A 26,293-nucleotide genomic window follows, 5' to 3' on the forward strand; every position below is an offset into this window, starting at 1 on the left:
TGACGTTGTCGTGGCTTAACGTGAAAGATTTGAGGATAATTTTAGAAAACAGAAGAGAAAAGACTTCACATATGAACTAATGACCTTTCTCAAGAAAATGTTTATGAGCTAATTGGAGCTGCGAGACAGAATCTATCATAGGAACTGAGGAAAAAAAAATCAAGTATTTTAAAACATGAAATTGAGGCAAAATAAGGTTTAATATTCAGTTTTATTGTTAGTACACAATACAGGATTACACAATGAAACACAGTTGTAACCTGCTACACACAGAAAACATTTAATAAATGTTAAAATACTCTAAATGATCATAGAATAAAATATATCAATCCTTTTTTTTATCTGGTCTTGGCGCCCTCTGCTGGTCAGACAGCTGCATCACAACAAACTTATCTGTCCGGATTTCAACATAAAGCTTCAGAGCTTCAACAGACGGTGGATGTTTCTTGTTTTGTTGTTGGTCCAAAACAAAAAAAAAACCCAAAATGTAACACAAAACACCTGAAATAAACACTTAAAAAATATGTAAAATAAAAAGATGCACAGGTTTGTCTTAAAAATATTTTCACTCTTCATCAAGCAAATCAAATATATGTGAACATTTTTTGAAAAATAAAAACTCAAATGTCCCTTTTATGGAGGTAAATTACTTATAAATGTAAAATATTTGTTCTCTTCAGACAGGAGGCCAGCAGGTCTTAAAATAAAAAAAACAAAAAAATTAAAATAATGTTTAATTTTTTTTTTTTTTTCCAATTCAGAACTTCAAACAGATTTTAGAATTTCTTTTAATATATTATTTAAATCATTTCATATACACATCCCAACAATTCTATATATTTTTTAAAATGACTAAAACAAATATTTCAGTTTCAGATTTTATTGTTTTTCCTCTGGCTCAACAGAGAGCTGTGTGTATCACAGAGAAGAGTATATAAAATAAAAATAATATATATAATGAAAATATATATATATATGTGTGTGTGTATTTATTCAAAGAAATTCCAAAAATGAATACAAATTACTTTTCATGCACATCATGTTGCTTCTCATACACTTATTTATAGTTTTGTTGTGTAGTTATTTTTTTTCAATAGTTCAGCTTTCAGTTTCAGATTTTATCTTTTTGTCTTTCACACTGAAAACTTTCCAACTAACAACTAAACTACACCAACTAGTTAGTTTGTTAACATGTTGTCATTTTTACAGGCAGATTTAATCTCTGATTTCTGTCGTTATCATGAATGAAAAAATGTTGTTATGTTAGAATTACATGAAATTTTTTAAATTTGTTATCGATCGTGTTTGTTAGTATTTACGAGTTAATAAAGTGTGAAACTGTGTGTTATTGAGGGAGCAGCAGTTCTTTCACCAAACTGTGTTTGTGACGTGTTTGTGTGTTTTGGTCTGATCTCAGATTCAGAGCTCTCTGCAGCTGATCGATCTGGTTTGGAGTCGGAGCCGGATCCTCATAATGGAGCCGCAACCAGGAGACACCTGAAAACACACAAATAACAAAATAACATCCAAGAGGTTTGTTTTATTTTTTTTTAGGAACTTTACTGAACACTTAAAGGAGAAGTGATCATGTTTTCAGTCTCTGGAGAGTAGTTCTGTGTAAGTTCTACACCGAAGTTCTTTGAGAAATTTATAATGTAGTAAAAAGTCAACAGGTTGTGACATGAAACACAACAAGCTAATGAAGCTGTAAACAGCACCGTGTTCCTGCACATGCTCAGTAGCGTCTGCCTTACACAGAACTACTCTCTGGAGACTGAAAACGTGACGCTGTTATTAGTCTTTGGAGCCGTTTCTAAACAAACTAACGTGATCAAACTCTTCATGATGAAGGAACATGTCACCCAGTGCAGCGCTGTGACTCACTGCCGTGTTTTTAATAGTTTCTGGACAACAACGGAGGAATAAGATATATCAGGCTTTGATACACACACAATACTTAGTAGATTAGTTCATTGTTGGTTTGGATCCAAACATGAGATTTGTTGACATTAAGAAAAATATAGAAAATTGCCAGACTGATCCTTTAGCAAAAACACAGCCAGAGGTTTTGAGACAGACGACAAACATTACTGTGAAATTCACATGAACAAATATTAAATAAGGTACATAAAGTGTTTTAATATCCTGCTTGAAATCAATTTAAAAGACTAAAATTAAATGTTTGTGATTGGAGAAATTTGATTTATGAATATATATTTTAGACATCAATACAATTAAGTTAATAATATCTTTGGCTTAAGTAAAGTGATACAAACAGTACATGTTCATGAGAAATCATATGAAATCATCATCATCGACCTCTCACCTTTTGTGACCATCTGACCCAGCGTCACCAGTAGCTCCGCCCCCACGCTGCGATTGATAGGTTGTCCGGCCTTTGATCGCCCCGCCCCCAGTTTATGAAGAACTTCAGCTAAAGCCAAACCATCGATGTCCACGACGACTCCTGCAGGACGACAGACAGACAACTAATCAATGATCAGTTATTTGTTGTTAACGATGTTTTATTTTGGGTCTAAAGGCCCGTTTTCACTGTCCAATCAATATCCTGTATCTTCAGATTTAATGATTTTGAGGCCATGTTTATCTTTTTATCCCCCAACAAAATAAATTCAATAAGAAAATGAATCAGAAACCATTTTATAATTAAATTATTATTATGTTTTAAGCATAAATGCTTAAAAATGTATTTCTTCCAGCTACTAAAATGTGAATATCTTCTGTTTTTTTTAATCTTCTTTGATAGTAAAGTTTAAACTGTTGGTCAGTTAAAAAGAAGTAGTTTAAATAATTCAGCTTTGGGTATGAATAATCATTTATAGACACTTTCTGATGTTTTACAGACCAATGTAGCATACCAATCAATAATATGCAATACATTTAATCTACTTTACATTGTTATTTATCAGTGTAATGAAGCTTAAAATAGTTTTCCTTCACATTTTGGAGAAATATGAATATGCCCTCAGCAATGATACAGAGCTGTAAATCAGCAGTGGAAAGTAATTAAGTACATTAACTCAAGTATTGCACTTAAGTACAGATTTAGTTGCTATTTACATTTCATTCTACTTTATACTTCTACTTAATATTGAGCTTTTTATTGCTTTACGTATACATACATATACCTATATATATAAATACATATATATACTATATATACATGTATATACATGTATGTATGTGTGTGTATATATATATATACACACACACACACACACACATATATATATATATATATACACATATATATATATATATATATATACACTAGGGATGTGCAGAGGGCCCAGTATTTGTATCCGTATTTGTTGAGGCAGCAAAATTATTTGTATTTGTATTTGAATAAAAGTGGAAAGAGGCTTAAAAATCGTGTTTTTGTTTTTATTTAGAAAATTAAAGATGACATCATCATTTATCTGAGCTCCATTGCAACCAGATACAACATTAAAATGACGTTTACATCAAAAATAATATAATTAAACACTGAAAGGGGCTGTTCTTAACAATGAGCACTTAAGCCAAATTCTGAATGCAGGATTTTTGCTTGTAATGGAGTTTTTTTATATTGCAGTATTGTTATTTTTACTTAAGTAAAGACTCGTCTGATACGTTTTCCACCACTGTTGTTAATTCTGGTCAAAGTTATTTTATCATCTTAATACAGGTTAAAGAAACTCTCCTGATGGTGCGTTTAAGGACACTCTGACATCTGAGACTTGCAGAATAGCAAATCTTTAATGCAACAAAATGATCTATCACACCATCCTGGTTTGATAGATCATAAATTCATACATTTTTGGATGTCTGAGCGTTTTTAAAATATAGCAGCAGGGAGAGTTTTCAAAACAGTCCTGCAATGATTAGTTAATTAATCGATTAGTTGAGCCATAGATAATTAATCAGCAACTGTTTAGATCATTCTTTTAATCATTATTTTAAGCAAAAATGTCAAACATTAGCTGGTTTCAGCTTCTAAAATGTGATGATTGACTGTGTTTTCTTGCCATTCATGGTAGTTAAATCAATATTTTGAGATATCGGTGTGATGTTTGGACAAAACACGACACCCGATGACGTCACCTTTGACTCTAAACTATAACAGTCATTTTCATTATTTTTTGACATTTTAAAGACCAAACGATTAATCGAGAGAATTAATTGATAACAAAAATAATCATTGGTGTCAGCCCTAAACAAAGTTATATATTGATTTTCAGAGAAATATATTCTCTAATAGTATTTTTCTTACCGTCTTCAGGAGTCTTTAGTTCAGTCTGATGCTCAGATTTTCTCAGGACACTGAAGTAGTCTGTGGAGGCGGAGCATAGCGTCTGAGCCGTCTGTTTGGCCACGCCCTGAGCCTCCATCATGGCCTGAAACTTTGACAGAGCCGTTCCACCAATCACAGCCTCAGAAATCCGTTTGCTTCCTTCTGATAGGTCAGACACCAATCCAGTCATCTTCAGCAGCAGGCCACCTACAGAAGCAACAACAGTGGTCATGTGATCATATCGTAGTGTAACAGCTGATTATAGAAGATGTCTTAAAGTGACAGTTACAGACTCAAATTGGGAGGATTTATTCACTCAGTAGCTGTTGTGGTGCTTTCGCTCGTATATCATGATCTTCTTCAGCAGATGCCCAGTTGTGATAGAACTGTGGATGTTCAAATTTGTGTATATACTGTATTTGTGTATATGCATTTGTATGTACATGTATGTATAAGTATATGTATGTGTATGTTTTGTGTATACATGTATGTATGCATATGCATGTGTACATGTGTAAGTATTTTCGATATAAGAAGACGTTTTTTCTCTTTATATCAAACTATTTTTTCGTCATGGTAAAAACTATAAAGTCTCCACTCTCCCATGTCCCCTGAACTACCCATCGGCTCCTGAAGTATCTACACCTGGTTTAATTTGTCCAGAAACCTGCATGAACATGAGTGTGGAGCATCAAGGTGCTTCCTCAGACTTCAGACAGGTAGGCAACCTGTGCTGTAGCTAACATTATCCACACAGGTAGCTGCTAATGTTTGTAGCTGATGAAACAAACACAAGTCAAACATTTTCTATGCTAACTGTAGCTTTCACTGCTAGCTGCAGTCACCTGAGGCAGGTTGACCTTGGTAGAGATGTGGATACTTTCCATTTTCAAACAATTAATATGAAAAACATGCAAATCTATCTTGTTCAGGTGTGTTTGACAGTTTTTACTGGATTTGTTGCTTTTGGAATAACTGATGTCAGTAGCTGGTAGTTGATACAGTAGTTGGTTGCAGTGGTGGAAGAATTATTCAGATCATTTTCTTAAGTAAAAGTAAAAATACTGTTGTCTAAAGCCAGATGTTCATGTTTGATTTTTTTTTTTTCATCTTGAATTTTGGTGTCTGAATTTCACCAATTATAATATTTTTAGCAACTTGAATTTTTAAAAAATGTTTTGAGTCAAGATCTCACTTTAGAGCCAGTGGGTAAAATGAGCCACCTCCTTTATCTAGGTAACCATAAGCAAAAGTAATCATGTGATCACAAATTAAGAAAGTATAGTTCACATGACTCAATCCATCTTGGACTCAAGCACATGGAGAGAGTGGTCAGCAGAACAGAGCAAAAAAAAAAGTTATCAAAAGTTTTGGACATTATTACATGTTAATTTAAGTCAGTGTAAGCTACAAAACAAGGTCATAAACTCAGCATAACTGTGGATCTGAACCACTGTATGAAACAGTTTTGTCAAAATGGAGGTTGTAGGGTAAAACGTGCCAGTGATGTTGGGGCAAGTTGAGTCAATGGTTCAATTTACCCCCAAAATTTTTTTTCTGATATCTTAGAAACTAGAGACACTGTTCATGTTTGATCCCTGTTACAAGTGCTACAATGTTAATGAATAAATACCTAATTGTTGACTAAATTTAAGCCACACGCAAACATGCTATACATGCAGACGGGTGACAAATTAAAGGAAAAGCCAACATGAAGTGTCTTAGTAAGATGTTGGACCACCAGAACAGCTTCAATGCTCCTTGGCATTGATTCTACAAGTCTCTGAACTCTCCTGGAGGGATGAACACCATTCATCCAAAAGATATTCCCTCATTTGGTGTTTTGATGATGGTGAGGTGTGTGGCTCGGTCACTGTAACTTTAGAGGGAATGTCCAGGGAGGAAAGGCAGATAAGGATTTAGTCTTCAACTCTTAATTCTAAGCAGAGACTGAAAGAAACTCCCTAGGGATACAATGAATTAATTAAAAATAACTGTTGGTGTGATGAATGTGGGATGATTGTGATGCATGTGGCTGTATATGCAAGTACCAACACTGAGCTTTATTCAATATCTCTTCAGCCGAGCAAACTGGGAGATCTGGACTTGCAAATATGTATTCTGGATATTGCAATAAAACTCTGAAAGACAACTTGCTCTCTGTGAATTCATCTTAAATTTCCACAACAGTCATCCTGGAAGAGACCACTCCCATCAAGGTAGAAATGTTATGATCATAGGAGACAGCTGATCACTCACAACTACTTTGTATTGATTAGCAGTGACCCTTCCCTCTAAGGGGACAAGTGGACCCAAACCATGCCAGCAAAATGCCCCCCAAAGCATACAGAGTCACCAGATCCCCTCACTGTAGGGGTCAAACATTCAGACCTGGACCAGGTTTTCCTTTAATTTGTCACCTGTCTGTTTACACAAAAACACATTTGCACACAAATTCTTTCTGTATGTAACACACAAAGATCACAGTTTAATTTTTACTGAAAGTGTTGAGGTAACATTTTCACTGAAAAGTATGAGTTTTTGCCTTTGTTAAATTGATGGCATCAAAATTATCTCAAATTTGTTTGATTTTGTGTAATTTTTGTACCAGTATTTAATGGTAACACTATTTACCCATAGAGGGCTCATTTTACCCCTACCTTGAGGTAAGTTGTGCCATAGGACTTTTTTTAATGTCTCATTGTTCTAAAACCATAATAATTAGATAACTTGTTTTAATTTCCATGGGTACACAACAACCTGAGGTATATATAGTAACTATTATTTGAAACAAATACACTTTTATATTGTAGTAAAATCATCAAATGTTTTTACATTTGATGTGGCTCATGTAACCCTGCTCTCCCCTACTGGAATATTAGAAAATGGGAATTAAAACCACATAAATGCAGATGAAATGCTATAAATTCAGTGGTGTTTAAATCTCACCATTAAGTATTAAGCAACTGTTACATTTCACAATAAGGTACTAATTTGTTCATACTGTTTTATATTCATGCATCAAAACCAGAAAAAAACAATTCATATCATCAAATGTCTAAAGATCTAAACTATGTCATAAGGTCACATACATACCGAGGGTTGTAACCAGCTCCATCAGGTCTTCGGGTCCGTTCCCCTTCAGCGTCTCCAGAGATTCGATCACCTCCAGACTGTTGCCCACACATCGACCAATCGTAGCATCCATACTGCTGAGTACCGCCCCTGTACGTATTCCGAGACTGTTTCCTACATTCACCTAAAATAATAATAAAAACATTATTTCATATAATAGTCATAGACTTCTAAGTGTGACTAGCCAGTTCTTTTTCATATTAAAATTAGGGGGATATTACCAGTAATTTACTTGGTAGTTTTGAGCACTTGCCAAATGTTATGATGTACTGCAAATTCTCAAATAATAATAATATAATAATAGGGCTAGTTACCAATAAATACCAAATAAAACACATTGCAGAGGGGTGAAAGTACCTATAATTAATTCCAACTACTTCTACTTTGCCATTTTTTTTAACGCTGTAAAGCTACTGTCAGATTGACTGAAGACTTTCTGCAGGTCTTTTATATTAAAAGATCATCAGGAAATTCTGAATTTTGATGTTTTTAAATGTCTGTGCATAAAGTGTGGAGTTTGATTGACAGTAACTTGACGGATTTTTTTTTAAAAAGAGCAAAGTAGAAGTGACTGAAAAAACGTATTTCTGTTGAAATGTTAGGCTAACTGTGCTAACTGTGTCAAACAAGCCAGTGGTTTATATACTAAGTGAGGAAAAATGTTTATTACATGATTCACCTTTTAAAACGTACTTACCAATATCTGTGCTAGTTCTTTAGCACTTTCCAGGTCTTTATACAGAGCAGCTCGTCCAAACTTTACATCCAACACCAGAGCAGTCAGAGACTCCGCCCCTTTCTTTGAGATAATAGAGCCTAAAAAAACAACACAAAAAAACAACCTCATATTTAATTTATTGTGAAATGGCAGAAATAGTTTCAGAGCTGCGACAATTAGTTGATTTATCAATGGAAAGAAAATAAATTGGCAACTATTTTGATAATCAGTTAATCGCTATAGTCGTTTAACATTTGCTGTTTCCAGCTTCTCAGATACGAGGATTTGTTGCTTGTTTTATCATATATGATGTGATGGGCGGTTTTGAACTTCCTTTTGAAGTTACTGTTTATTAAATTAAACACTCTAAAATTTTGAGATTTGGTCGACTTTTAAAACAATTAATTGGTAAGAAAAAATATTTTTGTTGCAGCCCTAGATGGTTTTAACTGAGCAGCACTGCCTCAGTGAGGCTCTTAGTGGTAGAAAGTAACTAAGTACATTTCAGAGGGAAATATTGTACTTTCTACTCCACTACATTTATTTGACAGCTTTAGTTACTTTTCAGATGAAGATTTGACACAATGGATAATATAACAAGCTTTTAAAATACAACACATTGTTAAAGATGAAACCAGTGGTTTCCAACCTTTTTGTCTGTTGACGTCTTACAAAAAGCAGTGTGTAGTCGGGGTCACATTTCACATGTCTATGAGTTGTTAACAGCTCCACCAAATAGTGATTTTTCCCTCTAAACTTCTCACATGCTTTCATTTCAATAAATGTTCAAATGATCCAATATTTCAGCAAAAATCAAAGATTAGAGAAAAAGTCCAAAAACTGAAAACAGATTTGTGTGTCAGAACTTTGTTTTTTCTTCTTTCCTCTCCCATTAATCATCTCACCACCCCTCAGATTTATCTGCTGACCCTTTGGAGGGGCCCGACCCCTAGGTTGGGAACCACTGGACTAAACTAGCTAACTGTATATAAAGTAGTGTAAACTAGCTCCACCTCCAGCAGCTACAACAGTAACATGCTGCTCTAACACTGATGCTTCACTATTAATAATCTAATGATGTCATATATAATAATATATCAGTCAGAGGGACCAAACCACTACTTTTACTGCAATACTTTAACTACATCGAGCTCATAATACTTATGTACTTTTACTGTAGTTTTACTTGTAATGGAGTATTTTTAAATTGCTGTACTGGTACTTTTACTTCAGTAAAATGAAGTGAATATATGAATACTTCTACCACTGCTGGTTCTAGGTAATGTTATTGGTTCCATTTCAGTACCAGTAATGAGCGGCAAGCTGTCCACAGTGCTGGTGGCGTCCCTCAGGGCGTACAGGACTCGATCTGCAGGAACCAATGTCTCTGTCTGACCCATAATGCAACAGCCCACTGAGCTCAGGATCTTCTGAACCTGAACAGTCAGTACATTCACGTATATTAGTACACAGGTATAGATGCGACTAAGTACTGAAGCTCAACACTTTCTTGGTACCCACTGAAATGTGTCCATAGTACAAAAACTGTTAAAATACCAAAAGATTTGTACTTTTCTTGACTTATTCTTTGGTGAGATTCCTGATTTAAGGAATAATTTTTTCAGTTTTAGACCATATTTCTTGTACGGCTGCTTGTGTTTAGACAATATTTAATACTTGAGAACTTTGGCTTGGTTCATTAAGTGGAAAGAAAAAGATTTTGTAAAAAAAAACATGTTTATAAGGTATTAAAAAAGTATTGTTTGCTATCAGAAACTCATGTATGGTGTCGGTTTAGTATCAAAACTTTCCAATTAGATTGTCTGTACAGTGAAGAAATGCACAACTTGTTGTAAATGAAATAGTTTATTGCACCTGTTCTGCTGATTGTCGGATTTCGAATCCGGGAATTGATTCCAGTTTGTCCAGAGTTCCTCCTGTGTGAGCCAGGCCCCGCCCACTGATCATAGGCACCTGACAAACACACACCTGAAGTTATGACGCCATAGACATGCCACCAACATTTGTCTCTCAGTATATAAATGTAAGTCGTAAACTATTTATCAACATTTTAGATTTAAAGCGGTGATGTTAGCTACTGAAAGGTGTTTAATTTTATATTCTGCAGATAAGTTGTTTTTTTTTCCGTTTACGACAGGATAGTTTCAACATTTAGTGAGGAAACGCAGCTTAAACATTTAAACACTCGTTGAGGCAACAAGGGAAGTCCTCTTCTCAACATAGAGAGGTCCAGCATGTGTTAGCCTAGCTTAGCCTTGATTTTCATCTGATGCATCATCAGCTCCAAATTTACTTTGTCAACACGCTCAGAAGTGCCAACCTTAGTAAAAAAATATGCCTTTCATTTTTGTCATTATAGTGAGAAAATAACTAGTTTTAACAAGAACTTTCTTGTTTTAACAAAAACAATTTTCGTGTACAACAAGAAAATGTATTTCAATATTGTAAAACACTTTTCTCATTATTATAATAATAAAATATTCTCATAATAGTAGATGCTTTTATGGTGACTTAATGGGCTTGGTTCTTTTTTCTGATTGAGATGCAGAGCGGACGATATCAACCCTGATAACAACCCTGTCTACGTCTCATGGAGCAGAATTTAATTATGTGAAAATAAGACTTCATCAAGTCAATCGTTCAATTTCCTCCATTTCAGCAGCAACAACACTGCTGTTTGTATAAGTCTAATATTTCAAACAATTTTCTCATTATAAATCTCATCTCGTTATAACGAGTTGTTTTTCTTGTTATAATGAGAAAAAATTCTAATACCAAAATAATACAAGTAAACTCTGATAATATAACGAGAAAACCATTTCAGTATAATGTGATACTTTCTCGTTATATCAAAAAACACTCTCTTTTTTTTGACGTGGTGGCAACATTACGCTGCTGTACTCAACTAAAATGGTGACCATGGTTTACATCACCATTACATAGTTCAATGTTTTTGTACAATGTGTAAAACATTGTGAAATTAATACTTTTTTTTTGTCAAAAACTAATAAAGATGATTGGCTATATTAGCCGTTTTGAGTCTCAACAGACCTGCAGACTGTGACTGTGAAGGATTTTCAGACTTATTTTTCCCTGAATATAACATTTCTGTACTTTTATATTTGGGTTGAAGAACCTCTGACTTATTACGTCCTTGAGTGTAACACTGGAGAATCCTCAAATATCAATATTTTTGTCTGGCAATAAGATTGTGATAATAAAACATGAGATGCCCAGAGATTAAACTTATTGATACCTCATCTGATTTCCAGAAATGTGGGACTGTCCCTTTAATAAAGTTTAGCTGTAGTTGTGTTGTTACCTTACAGCCGCAGGCAGCTAGCGCGGGCGCTAACACCAGACTGACTTTATCTCCCACCCCGCCTGTTGAGTGTTTGTCAACCACACGCCCCGCCCACTCTTTTGGCCATGACATCACTTCCCCTGATGACATCATCTCCCTGGTCAGGGACTCGATCTCCGAGTCGACCATTCCTTTCTGCCAGATAGACATCAACATGGCCCCTTAAAGAGATAACGTTGACGATAAAATGATCTGAGGAACATGTGGAACATGTCTGAGCTGTGTGAGTCTTTCTCTTCGTACCTATCTGACATTCCTGTATAGTTTTGGTCGTTACAGCCTTAATGAAAGTTTTGATTTCTTCGTCGCTCAGTTTTCCGCCATCTCTCTTCCTCCTGATCAGATCTGGGATGGACAGCATGTCAGCCTGAAACAAAACCAAACAGAAAACAGTCGATAATCATAATTCCATTTCAGTTCAGTTATTTCACAGTTTTGATGTCTTCACTATTGTTCTACAATGTAGAAAACAGTAAAAATAAAGAAAAACCCTTGAATGAGTAGGTGTGTCTGAACTTTTGGCTGGTACAGTATGACAGTAAATTGAATATCTTTCGGTTTTAGGCAAAACCAGCAAACTGAAGACATCACCTCCGTCTCTGAGAAATTGTAAATGCCATTTTCACCATTTTTTAACATTAAATTGACTAAGGGATTAATTGAGAAAATAATTGTTGGTTGCGGCCTTACAGTCGATTAATTTTTGCCTCTGATGTTACATTATCTTTTTTCCATTTGAGACTTCTGTATTGAAAATTACAAATATGAAGTAAAAATGTATCCAAACACTGGATCAATGGACTCGATTTTTCTGCATCAAACGGCCAACATGAGAAAGAACAAGGTGTGTTTATGACTGAAAGTTCATTCTTGACATATATGACAAGTCTTTAAAATGCAGACATCTAAACATCTACAATTCTAAAACAACTGGTCAAACTCCATAAAAATCTTGATTAAAATCATGAGTCGCCCCCAATCGTGAAAAAAAATCGAGATTTATATTTTAAGGCCATATCACACAGCCCTAGTTTGATCTTGAGTTGAAGCGGGTAAAAGTATGAAATATGGCTTCTTCCTCTCTTCAAATGTTTATCGTCTTTCCTCTTCTGTCTTCTTTGCAGTTGAGAATATTTTCTCTCTGAAAGTTTCCAGCAACAGTCTATCAACAGTGACCAAGCAGATATTTTTCATCTTGACAAAGTGAGTAATGAAGGAGTAAACGATACTGCTGTTATATAAACTGTAGATAGCAACATCACACTTGGTGTTATGTAATCATCTAGTCTTCCGTCCGAATAGGCCTATTACAAAGAGAGATGTAAAAAACTAAACTCACCACTTTGTGATAAACTTGGGCCCTTTACTTGATGACTAACTTGGAACTATGGGAGGATGTTTCCCAACATTCACTCTACTCTAAAACCTTGTTTTTGTGTCTGATGTAAAAGAGAAATAAACATAAACAAACATCTGCCTCAGTCGTGTTAGTCGACAAATCACATAAAACAAAACACTAAATCCATCTCTGCTAAACTAGTCTGACAATGTAGAGCTGGATCGATTTGTCAATTAATCAATTAGCTGATCAACAGAAATTAAATTGACAACCATTCTAGATATCGACTAATCATATAAGAGAGCCTTGTCTCCAAATGTCTCGTTTTGTGACGACCAACAGTCCACAACTCAAAGATATTCAGTTTACTGTCACACAGGACCGAAGAAACCAGAAAATATTCACATTTGAGAAGCTGAAATCAGAAAATTTGAAAACATAAAATGATTAAGTTGGTGATTAATTTTCTGTCGATCAACTAATCGTTACAGCTTTATGATCTTTGGGTTTCGGACTGTTGGTTGGACAAACGATTTATCATTAATCATGAAAATAATCATCAAATCGAACTGTACAGAACGTGAGATGAGCTACAATTCAACATGAACCTGCGAGTCTCCTGCTTCCTTACAGTTTATCACAATTGTTTAAACACATGTTTTCTGAATCTTTGGCTCATTTTCTGAATACTCGAAACACAAAACCACAAAAACAAAATGCAAAACTCTACAAATCTCTAGAAAAAGCAAACGCTGCATTCAAAGCTGTTTTTATCTTTTTCCAAAATGTTTTTTTTCCATCAAAATGACTCAAACACACCATCATGTGAAAAGATCTTTTCACCAACCAAAAAAAACACTGATATAAATATCAGTAGGTTGATGCCTTTTGTATTTTCAGTGTGACACTGTTGCTGGTTGTAAAATATTGTTACAGTAATGTTTATCTACTCAAATATAAGTAAAATACACAAATGCAAAACAGTGACATTTTTTATATTTTTTTCCAAAATGCAGTATTTTGGAACATCCAACAGGAGAAAACCAGGAAAAAATATTACATAAGATAAAGAAAAGGTTTTCTGTCAAAAAACAAAACAAAACAAAAAACAATATGTAAAAAATGAAAATTGGCTATTTTTTTTTTTCAAAAATCTGAACACAAAAAGACAAAAACAAATGTTAAATATAAGAAAAAAGAAATTAAGCTGCATCCTGCCTCCACATCTACATCACGAGGGATATACTGAACTCTCTGCCCGGCCGCCATCATACCCGACGCATGGTTGAGCACATGGTCAACCAGTGCCGCCCTGATCTCAACAACTGTCCTTCCTCGTCCTCGTCCTCCTCTTCCTCTCACTCCTTAACCTCTAGCTCTTGCATCACCATTGACCTCCGTTTTCCTCCAAAACGGGGAGGCTCATCTGTGGCCTTGTTATAGTGCTGAAGCTCTGATATCTAATTGAACAGTTAAGCAACTAGTGTTTACACCTCTGAGGAGTGACTGTTATTAATTGGTAAATAAGGCTCGGCATTTTGATTGGCGTTGCTTTCCAAAGGAACACAAGAGATTTTAATTTTGAATGTTGTAACTGATGTAGAGAACTGTGTGTAATGTTTTGCAAAAAGTCAGATTTAGAATTGAAAACTGATTGTAAAGCAGAAATTGTTCTTGCAAGTTTACATACTTGATTTAGGGATTAACTCTCAGTTATTTTATGTCAAGTTCAAATATTACTGTGAAAACAATGAAAAATTGTGATTCAATTCTGTTTCACTCCCCAGATAAGTAATTTTCCAGTACACCAAGGTTGCACAACAAAGTTACAGTAATTTCCACCTCTCTGCTCTGCTGTCTGCTGTGTGTGTGTGTGGATGCGAATCATATTGGTCAGACACTGACCCACACAGCAGACCAGAAGTGAAACCAGTTCACTTTTGCTCACCACCAGCACCAGCCAGCTGCTCGAAGCAGAGAAACTGCATCTGATTTGCATTTGTCTTGGTTATTATTTACAATGTGAAATATCAGCAGCGGCACAGTTGAAAGCATACAGAGGAAACACTAATGTAAAAGTCATCAAAGTGTGTCCAATAATCTGTCTGATACACCATAAATTTCCAGCAGGTTATCACTTTTCTTATCTTCTTCCTTCTTCCGTATTTTCACAGTTTATCTTTGCCTTTAACAAAGGAGCCTCTTGAGTTTATTAGCATTCATGCTCTCAGTTAACAACTGAATAGAAGCAGAATTTACAAAATAGAAATAATAACTATACATGATTTTACATCATAAAAATATAAAACTATACTTGTATCTATATGCACACATGTACCCATACATTCATACTCATACATACGCATTTACAAATACAACCACACATTTTAAAATGCCATAAAACAATATACAACACAAACAGACACTGAACATGGACACTAAACAACCAAACTAACAGGTTTTTGTCCCCTCAATGTCAGTAATAAAAGTACAAACACACACACACACATACACGCACACACAAACAGCAGCGTACCTGGTCTGATGTTTGCAGTTGTTGAAGTGCTATCGATCCTGAGGCTCATCATAAAGTAGCTGCAGGTCAAGAGCTCACCAGCCAATGGGAGAGAAGGGAGGAGGAAGTTAACTGTCAATAGGACCAATTAGGTTTCAGCTCTGGTGTCTACAACTCCCCTCCCCTGTTTGACTTGTCTGTCAAGTTTGGCTTTGGCTCATATTCTGTGTGTGTATGGTTTCGGACAGTTTATTATGAACTATGAGAATTTCTAATTTGTAGTGGTGGAAAAGGTATTCAGATCCTTTACTTAAGTAAAAGTACCAATACAGCAAAATAAAAATACTCCATTACAAGTAAAAGTCCTGCATGAAAAATCCTCCAACTGAGGGAATTCATGTGAATAATAATTATGGCAGTCTACATCCTTCCACAAGCCAAAGCTAAGTTAGCACTGGAAAAGCTACATGACAGCACCAACAAACAGCTGATATCGCACCAGGATCGTGTGATCTTGTTGCGGGGGACTTCAATTATACAGATCTCAAACTGGTCCCAAACTGCCCATATTCTACAAGAATGTGAATGTCCTCACAAGAGAGAACAACGTACTGACCGGATCTTCACAAATATTCCAGGAGCATTCAAAGCAACCCCATCTGCACATCTAGGACATTCAGATCATATCTTCCTCACTCTGACCCCAGTTTACAGACCATTGATCTGTAGAGTAAAGGTGTGGTCTGAGGAAGCCACCTCAATGCTGAAGGACTGTTTTGACAATACAGATTGGGAGTTGTTTGCAGAGGGAACAGACCTGAAGGAATATGTACTGGGTCAGTCTGTGGATACATTAATTTTTGCAAAGACAACGTAACAACATGGAAGACAATAAAGGTGTTACCCAATCAAAGGCTGTGGATTAATGGCAATGTGAGGGCACCACTCCGGGAGCGGGATGCAGCCTTCAGGTCAGGAGACAAACAAGCCTACAGTGAAGCACAGGGGAAACTCTGTAGAGGCATCAGGGTTGCAAAGTGCAAATACAAACAATGCATTGAAAATCAATTTGATAACAACAATCCCCGCAGTATGTGGAAGGGCATCAAGGCACTGACGGACTACAAAACTAACAATCAGCTGCCAAATGATGACGCCACACTGCCTGATGCCCTGAACCAGTTCTTTGCCAGCTTTGCCACTCAGAGGGAGGAGGCTGCACCACTCATCAACCCACCAGACGATGAGTCTACACTGGTCCTCCAGCAAAATCAGGTGTGCACTGTCCTGAAGAAAGCTAACGTGAGCAAGACAGCAGTCCATAAAAAAGAAATACCCGGCCAGTTACTTTCCTCTGGCACCAGGACCAGCAGTGAGTCATTATTGGTTATCAGACACTGACAATGTTTATTACCTGACAAAACAGACATTCGGCATCATGTTTCACTCAGTAGAACTCCGATTTCATCACATGTACAATGTAAAAGAATGGGGGAGGCATGGACTTTGTGTCAAACAAAGGCTTCTGACATCTAAACTATAAGTCTGACCACTTTCAAACCTGTATCAATGGATTCCCCACAAAATTTCCTACTAAAAAATGTGATTGTTAATGTAAGATTTAGCCAAAGTCATGGAATTTATGAGGAGATTTCACAAGAAGAGTAACATTCTCCTCTCCAGCTGTGAGGGAGAGAGCGAGAGAATAGGAAGGGCGGGGTGAGTATGGTTGGTTTTCAGCACAGTGTCATAAATCATGTATTAAAGTTTGAAACCAATACCATTAACACCCTCAGAGGAGAGAGTGTTTGTTTGGAGGCCAAAATTGAGGAAAAGTCTTATATTGACAGGCTAATTGCGGACTTCCTGTTGGATTTAGGTCAGGGGTGTCAGTGTATGATTTGTAGGTCTTGATGAGATGAATAATTGAGTTTTGGGTTGATCTCTCTACGACATTCCTACGGGCGGTGGCGGAATATTAGTGACATAGGTGGCGCTATAGAGCACATTTTGGTACTTTGGGGGTTAATTTTTACATTTTATCAAATTTTTCACCAGACCTGATGTGTGTGTCAAATTTGGTGAGTTTTTGAGCATGTCTAGGGGCTCAAATTTAGGGTTTAAGTGGCGGAATAATAAAGAAAGTAGAAAGAAACAAACACACGAAATACAGAAGGGCTCAGGCCTTTTTGATTTCACAAGAAGAGTGACATTCGTCTCTCCATCTGAGAGGGAGAGAGAGAGGATAGGAGGGGTGGGTGGGTGTGGGGGTTGAATGCAGCTCATTTTTGAAGGATGCAGTAGAAAGGTCTATATATATACAATACATTATATACAAACTTTGTATGAAGTTTGGGGTAAGTATCATTTATTTTACAATAATTATAGGTCTTATATGTATAATTCAGTAGTGGGGATGACCTATGAGGGGAAGGGAAAAAATTGAGAGAGAGTGACAATTTAGTTATAAAGTTCTGCAGAAAAATAAAATCAAAACTAAAATTTGTAGTATTTTTCTGTGTCCAGCTGCAGTTACTTATTGTCTCTACACACCTGACAGTACACATGTCAATCAAACTTTCACCAGGTCATGTGGGTTAAAAGTCTTTACTTTTCTAAAAATAGACTTGATGAAAATTAGGAAATTAATTTGTTTTACACACAAACTCATCAAGAGTTTTCAATTTACTAATTGAAATTCAAGTAAATGGGCCCAAAACTTGCATAATTTTGATGCCACAGGTGTGAACAAGACAGACATGTCTCACCCTGCAGAAAATTCTCATCCTCACACTGTTTAGATTTGATGTTTTGCCATGACAGAGGACGTTGCTATAACTTTATTGTAAATGCTTCAGTCTGCACCAAACTTTGCATGTTTGATAAGAGTCCCGGCCTGAACACGTCCTAATGACAATATTCCATCAGTGATGCAAACTGGCTGAATAGCGCCCCCTATGAAATTTCAGTGAAGCAGCCCCAGCAGCAGGCAAAATAGTGGACAAAGGAAGTGATGTTTATCTCCTTCTTGTACTGTCTGAAAACAGCCCGGGTCTGAAGACATCTACATGCCCGTCACAATAGCCCTTCGACTGCACCGCTGCCTGAGGTGCGCAGAGGCGCGAGGGCCCGTTCAACGCTGCTTGCAGCTTTAATTATGAGATGATGTTGATTATAATTTAATTCATTTTTTGATATGTGGCTCGGTGCAGATGCAACAACAGTGAGTTCAAACCTATTTTTACAACATGGATAACAAATAATTATACTGTGTGCACAACTGAAGTCTGTTATTCAGTGATTTAGGAGTGTGTGGTCATTCCCTGTGAATGCAAGTCCTGAGAAGGGGTTGACTGTGAACTGAGGTGAAACTCGTCAGTCATTAACCGGTTTCAAAGCTTTTGTGGCCAAACAAGTTCAGAGGTTATAAAAACTGAGAGCTTTGTGAAAGAACCACACATGAAGGCAGAGTGTTCACTTTGTAATAAATTACCATTTATTATAAAGATCAGAATCTGTTGTGTTGCAGAGCTCATCAGTTGTCATTGTGTGCTCTTTAGTTTTTAGAAAAGGGAAGAAAAAAATACAAGTACACACACGCCACTCACTCGAGAAGAAACTACAAACATACCGTAATAAGAGGAAGCTTGAAAGGAGAGGTAAAACCATAAAACCATTTTAACCAGTTCAGGGTAACTTTTTTTGTCCACCGGCTAAATGGCTAGTGAATGTTCAAAAATTACCAGCCACTCAATAGATTACCATTGTTTTTTTGGCTGGTGCTAATTTTGTGCCCTGAACCAGGTGAATATCAGGAGGAGGAAGATTTCAAACAGGTTAGAAAGCCAAAATTTTCAGCCAATTAGCAGGAAAGCTGAGGCGTCACCATGGTGAAGTCATAGTTTGTCCATGTATTTGTTCTTTATGACACTATAGCTGTGTCTCAATTCAGGGGCTGCATCCTTCGAAGGACGTGTTTTACATGGTCAGAAAGCCAGAACGGGGTATTGTGAAATGAGTCGGTCTGGTTTACGGGGGATTACCAGGAATCAAGACACAGCTAGTAGAAATGGAGTCAGAACTTTTAATGTTACTTTATTTTAATTCATTCAATATTTTTTATTTTTCAACTAATGAGAGACTAAATAGAGAGAAAACCCTGTTCATTCTCTCTCTGCAGCTGTGTACCTGCTGACAGTGTTACGCCCCTGAAACGGGGAGAAATAATCACAAGAGTGATACGAGTGATTTCTTCAGTGAGAGCGTTTACTCGAATGAATAATTGAACATATACACAATCTACAAATAAACATAGGCTACCCTGCTTAACAGGCTGGTTACAGTAGCGTACATACCCTATTCAAGTTACACAAATATTCAGTATTTCTTTGAGACATAATTCCTATTCTCTCTACTGTTACTGGTAAATAATATACTGCTGTAACTCAGTAACCTCTCATAACCTTATAAAAGTTACTAAATAGACAATATAGAAAACTGTGTAAAATACATTTGCATATGTAGACAATTGGATTCACAAAATGGCGGAAGCAATTGGCGTAGTTACGGGTTGAACTCTGCTAACAAGCGGGAGCTAGCTCGCCAGACACTTTACCATACTCGGCAAACTTTACTTTAACTCACTTGAAATGTTACACATACATTCACTTGACACTCAAACATATTAGAAAATTTATTACAACCACCTTAATAGTGTCAAATGCCGACAACATACCTGAAACGGGGAGAAATAATCACAAGAGTGATACGGTAATGTTTCTTCAGTGAGAGCGTTTACTCGAATGAAGAAAAGACCGCGAGTTCCCCTGGATACGTGGGTGGAGACAAAAGCAATCGATCTCACGCTAGTAGATTAAGACTACTTTGCGGATCACTGATAATACCATTATAGCTGAACCTCTGACAATAAAGGATGAAATGAACAATGAATTAATTAAAGACCTTTTAAAATTTTAACCTCTTTTGACATAATGAATTCCTATTTTTTTTTAACCCATTTTAAACACATCTTATAAATTGTTTCTCATGACTACGATCTTTTTAACCTTATCACAGCATTTTAAGTGTACTGTCCTTTTTAAGCTTGTATGGCCCTTTTAGTGCATCATTCTTTTAACTTATCACAACAGCAGCTCAGCTTCAACACACCTACCTGACTGAACTGTGACAAAATAATCAAAGCTCAAAGCTCCACTGACACTTTTTTCTCACAAAAAATAATAACCTCACTGACAGAGAGATGCAATGCATTGTTATTCAGTCTGTAATGTAGCTGTAATAAATATCCATACTGTTATGTAGCTTAATAAAATAAAACGAAATTTACTATAGACTGATCTGTTCATTTTAATACATTTATATTGATGTAAATGTGGTGATATCTGTACTTATAGAGTCCCAGAGGCAGCGCTGTTGTTCTGTCCAGTAAAAACATTAAGCTTCACTTTACATTCATACATGCTAATGTGGCAGCTACAATTGTTAGACTTCTTCTGTGAATCAAATATTTATCTTCCAAAAGGAATTACATCATATATCAAAATTCTGCCGAGACATTACAGCCAGTGGCAAATAATCAAAGAGCTGCACAGATCAGTTCATTGGATCATTTTCTCCCCGCCGGGATGATGACGAATTTTGACCAGTTGGTGATCTCAGGAATCGGGCTGTCAACAGGCCGCTGAGATGACCCGGTCACCCGGTCAGCAGCTCCTTACATGTGTGAAAAGCAGATTTACAAACATTTATTTGGATAAACTGACCACATCGGGAATCTAAATTGTTATTTTCTCACCTGAAAAAACTTAGCCTGGCTCAAAATCTACACCATCGCTGCTGCCGGTTGGTGTGAGATGCGTTCTGGGATGGGTTGGACAGTGAAGGATCCATCTGTTGGATCCTCCAAATTTGGGAAAAGAAGGCCACATTTGGAGGAGCCTTTGAAATGAGACAGCCTTAGTTGCGCTGCTGTGACAACAGCTTACCCTTTATTTACATTCCAAAAATGTAAAAAAAAAAGGGTCGCACATCTCAATTTTCTAGTCAAGGATGACATAATATTAACATTTCACTTGTTTATTTGGCTCACATCACATTAGGCACAGAGCCCTCTTCAGAGCGTTATTCTAATGTGATGTGAGCCAAATAAACAAGTGAAATGTTTTTATACAGCCCATTTAAAATATCCAGTTGCAGCCAATTTTGGCCCTTTATTCCATCTTTTTATACAGTTGTCCTGGTTCTCTCCTGGTTGCTATGTTTGTCTCCATCATTCAGTCCATTATAACTTTCTAATTAGCCACATGTCTATTTTATTAGGCGAGAATTTGTCTTTACGGTAGTGATGAAAGTATCTGGTCATCAGCTGTTACGTTAGCCAGAATTCATACAAGTTAAACCAAGAAGTTTGATTAATATTAAGAATCTGTGTTGTTTAGGCAGACAATGTCTTGATGAAAAAAATAATACTGCACCATGAAGTGTTCTTATGATGGAAAATAATACAAAAAGTTAGAGGCGAAGATTTATATGATGCAAAATAGAATTCCCCCTACAGAGTCCAGTTGTTGCAGCAGCTCAGCACGGATCTAATCGAGCTCTTTTCTTGTCGTTTCAGATTATCGGCGGATTCATCATCGGGCTCGCTCTGCTGTCTCAGGTCCTCACCAGCGTTAATGGAGGAAACGACGTAAGAAACTGACAAACAGAAAGAAATAGCTCCGGCTCTAAAAAAAAAAACAAAAAACAACAAATGTTAACCTGTCAATCATCTCTTCTGCCTCCAGCTGGAGGGTCGCACCATTACCATGGTGATCACCATCCTTGGAGCCTATGGAGCCCATAAGGAGAACAAAGTAGCTCTGATCGTGGTGAGTACAAAGATCAGCTGACACAGCTGCAGAATCAAAGAAGATAACCAGTTTCATCATACAGCAGCTAGAAAAATCCCCCAAAAGACTAGAATTAGTGACTTTATCTTCCTAAAACAGGCTGACATGAGTATGTTGAATTTTAATATTCAGGTCATCTGTGACGTTCGCTGCTGCTTTGACACAAACAGGACAAAGTCTGAAGTGAAAATAAAGTCCAACTATTTGTTTCCTCTCTGCGACTAAAAAAGCTAAAACAGTAAATGTTCACTGTAAAATCAGAGTTAAAAATCAATCAATCAAACTTTATTTGTACAACACCTTTCATACAGGTTAGTGCAGTTCAAAGTGCTTCATAGATGACTGACAAGCCGATAATAAGACAGAACAAATGTAAACAGTGAAACAATTTGAGATTAATGCACACGAGAAATAAAAATGATGAAAGTGTAATCAAATAAAAACATTTAAAAACTATAATAATAACAATTAAAAAATGAGTGAAATTAAAACTAGATTAAAGAACTAGATAAATAAAGACAAATAAAATTGATAAGAGGAAAAAAATAAAATTTTACAACACTAATACAATAAAATAAGTGAATGAAATAAAGTCTAATAAAATCATTCTTAATCAAAAGCCAGACTAAAGAGGAAGGTTTTAAGTTTACATTTAAAGATATCAACACTTCAGCTGTTCTCGAATTTTTGTAAGAAAGAGTTTCAACTGGGAGAAACGCTGTATATTATAAATTTTCTTCATTAAAAAATCCAAAGTTAACATATTTTCAGTCCCAACAGGATCTTGTAGAAGTCCACTTCTGATTTTAGCTGCTTTTCTGAAACACTGTGATGCATTTTTGTGGGGTCATTGTGCAGCTGTATTCACCATTTTCACTTCCTCAGGGAATTGGTTTGGCTTTGGCAAGGACATTTTTTCACCTAATAGCCAAAATAAACGTGTCCGTGTACTTGTTCTCCATCACTCTTTCCTCTTTCATAAGCCAATGTACACACACACACACACACACACACACAAACAAAACTAAAACCAAAAATATGATGTAGCTCATCGATGTCAGCGCTTCCACAAACAAACTGTTTCAAATCGAAACTCTTTGTGGTCTAAAATGTATCAACATTAAATCTGAATCACCTCTGAGAGCATTAGGCCCTGAATCTGGCTGGCTGACACACCCATGTTCCCCTGGATACCTTTATGGACACAAAGGAATATAACAGTAACTCATAACCACACCAGCATCAGTACATTTAAGGTAGGTTACACCCCCCCTTTACTTTACATACTATCGATCCACCCACATTGGCACAAATCACAATTACTCAAACAAAAAAGAAAACAAAAACAATAAAAATAATACACAACCATCGTCCTGGATACTCTGCCTGTAGCTTCCCTCACTCATCCTCAGCAACCTCTGCGCCTGAAGGAACAATGACCTCTTCATCAGCGTCTGGTTTGAACTTTGATTGTGGTCCGTGCAAACCAATGTCGCCCTCCTGCTTCTACATATACATTGAAATGTTGTGAAGCCCAAACAAATGACAAAATCTCCTTCTCAATAACAGAATAATTATGCTGGTAATTACTAAACTTTTTTGAGAAGAAAGTGACTGGCCTCACCACCCCTTGGTCATCTGGTCGTCTCTGGAGCAAGAAGGGACCTGCTCCCACCTTGCTGGCATCTACTTGGAGCATGAACGCTCAATCAAAACAGGGAGCAGCTAGAACAGGAGAAGAACATAAGACGGTTTTCACATTTTCAAAACTTAGCTGACATTCAGATGACCAAACAAATTTTGCCTTGGCACTGAGCAGTGTGGCGAGGGGAAACAAAACAGTAGAGAAGCTTTTACAAGAACTTATATAGTAACCCACTTAACCGAAGAACCTTTGAAGTTCTGTGTTGTGGGTTGTGGATATTTGGCTACTGCCATAACCTTGGCCTGGACTGGGGCCACACGACCCCGTCCCACCACCGGCCGAGGTATGTCACTGTAACCATGGCAAAGTCACATTTGGCCAAATTAATGGTGAGCCACGCTTCAACCAAATGTTTGAACAGCAACAGGATGCGCTGAAGATGTGCCAAGTATCCCTATAAATGGCCAAATCATCAAGGTAAACTGAAAACTCGATCCTTGGTTGCTCTGGACCACCTTAGAAAGGCCAATTATTGAAATGAACTGCGACAACGTCTTAACCACAGCCTTAGTTGTAATCGACCTCAAGGGATACGCAGTCATATAACTGGTGGGCAGACGTTAGCTGGCACCACCATCTGGAAAACATCATTCTTCACGCAATGTTCACCAACAGGAACTCACTTTCTGAATAGCAAGTCACTATGCAAATTTATCCATTTGTAGCACTACTTATCTTAGCGGTGGGCAAAACATGGTCAAATGTTTTTCAGAGAAGAATCGCTATGTTGCTCCTGTACTACCTCACTGTGTGACAGCATAAAGGAAGCTCAGACAGAAACGGGACCTCCAAAACCACATCAACACTGTTACTGTTAGGTGACATGTCAGAGTCTGATTTGCTCATAGTTCGGCTAATTACACAAGATGAAAAGACCTCTAAACTGCAACTGAAACTCTTGTCAGACACAAAATCAGACGGACAAGAAGTAACCACAGGTGTGGGAGGAGTGTCGGTCCAAACTTGGCCGTTGCCCAAAATAAAGTGTACACATTCGATAGGCAATGCTGGCCGCACACCAACAGGTACCTCGCCATTAACCAGCTCACACTTAAGAATCATCTTATACAAATGAACAGAATTCTGAAGAATTCTCAACGCCGTCCCATGACTGAGAGCACAGCCTCTGGTATCAGAGTCAACAGTACAGGCATTATAAGATCACTGTCACTTCCCAGAAGTAACAGAAACCCATCGCAAATGAAAGGAACATAAGCTGCCAAAACATCTGGTTCACAGGAATGAGAGGCAGGCACTTCCTAAACACAACAGTCTTTAACAGGAGCAGCAAACGTAGCAGGCTTAACATTAGCTCTCATTCCCCTGGTTTTATCCAGGACAATCTGCCTTCCAATGTCCTTTCCCACCTGCTTTAAAGTCAGACTTCAAACCAACTTTCTTTGAACATTGCATCTCAAACAATTATGAAGCAAAACATTCTCATCAGCTGACACAGCAGCATCAGCAACAGTTGTGACTTTTTTGTTCTGTGATGTATTTCGCAGTGCGTTCTGGACGCTGCTTGAGAACCATCAAGTCACAAAGATCAGCAAAAGTAGTGACATCAAGTGCAGTTAACCCCGCTTAAAGTAAGTTGACAAGTCTCCGACAGACTCCACACGTTTGGCAGCTGCGATCAGCGGCCGCTGTTTTTAGAAACAGATGTCACTTCATGTGATGCTTCAGAGAAAAGAACATCTCACTTCTCGTTTCATCTTGTTTTCTGTCTCCTCGCATGGTTTCCATGTGTCTCTCAGTGGGAAGGACTTGGAAACATGGATGTAATTTAAGAGACTTGGGATATCTCTAGACTTTTTGTGTTTTGGGCTTTTTGGTTTTCTGTTAATTACAGATAAGAGAAGTTGCAAATTATATTCAAGGGCCACTTGAGATACTGTTACTTGGTTCATTGACTCTTGTAGAAACTGAGAGCAAAAGTGAACTGAAACTCAGAGTAACAGTTGTCTTTCAGTCCAATTTATGTTGTTACGTGCAGCCTTAATATGCAGACAGATTTATTGGTTCATGTTTATGTCAACAGCAGTTTATGTTTCTAGTCTTTATGTTAAAGGTTCCTAGGTTGGCAATTTAATGCTGAGGTTTATTTGCTGTGTTTGCTCAGTGTGACTTATGCACTTATTTAAGTTATATTGATGTAATTCTGAGACAGTTTAATGAATGATGGTTTATATATGAAGAGGATAGTGCATGATTATATGGTAGACTCTAATTTAACTCATGGATGAAGTTCTGTTTTTGATTTGTCCTCAGCCCAGAGCAACTATTGCATT

At 36.9% G+C, this 26,293-nt stretch overlaps 1 protein-coding gene and 1 long non-coding RNA gene across 3 annotated transcripts; one reads left to right on the top strand and one right to left on the bottom strand.

The window, feature by feature from the left end:
• Positions 1 to 192: 192 nt before the first annotated feature.
• On the bottom strand, positions 193 to 15,916 carry tymp (thymidine phosphorylase). Of its 2 annotated transcripts, XM_067581669.1 has the most exons (11): positions 15,408 to 15,916; positions 12,872 to 12,917; positions 11,776 to 11,899; positions 11,491 to 11,693; positions 10,023 to 10,121; positions 9,454 to 9,583; positions 8,127 to 8,245; positions 7,391 to 7,553; positions 4,274 to 4,501; positions 2,327 to 2,467; positions 193 to 1,497 (listed from the first exon to the last, which is right to left on the bottom strand). In XM_067581669.1, the coding sequence occupies exons 3-11, from the start codon at positions 11,891 to 11,893 to the stop codon at positions 1,346 to 1,348; spliced, it is 1,353 nt and encodes a 450-aa protein (XP_067437770.1). In that variant the 5' UTR covers positions 11,894 to 11,899; positions 12,872 to 12,917; positions 15,408 to 15,916; the 3' UTR covers positions 193 to 1,345. The 2 variants fall into 2 exon arrangements, with proteins under 2 accessions (XP_067437770.1, XP_067437769.1); XM_067581668.1 differs by lacking the exon at positions 12,872 to 12,917.
• Positions 4,912 to 26,279, top strand: LOC137175788 (uncharacterized). The gene is made up of 4 exons (XR_010925718.1): positions 4,912 to 5,013; positions 22,024 to 22,095; positions 22,193 to 22,276; positions 25,508 to 26,279. It is a non-coding gene; the product is annotated as an uncharacterized lncRNA (long non-coding RNA).
• Positions 26,280 to 26,293: the final 14 nt, after the last annotated feature.

This window comes from Thunnus thynnus, chromosome 23 (assembly GCF_963924715.1).
Source record: "Thunnus thynnus chromosome 23, fThuThy2.1, whole genome shotgun sequence".
Classification (NCBI taxonomy): Eukaryota; Metazoa; Chordata; class Actinopteri; order Scombriformes; family Scombridae; genus Thunnus; species Thunnus thynnus.

Excerpts from the sequence above, each read along its gene's own strand:
- tymp (XM_067581668.1), bottom strand. The coding sequence starts at position 11,893 with ATGCTGTCCATCCCAGATCTGATCAGGAGGAAGAGAGATGGCGGAAAA. Across the intron at positions 11,694-11,775 it reads TATACAGGAATGTCAGATAG|GGGCCATGTTGATGTCTATC; the intron begins GTACGAAGAGAA and ends TATCTCTTTAAG. Across the intron at positions 4,502-7,390 it reads GGAGCTGGTTACAACCCTCG|GTGGCCTGCTGCTGAAGATG; the intron begins GTATGTATGTGA and ends TTGCTTCTGTAG.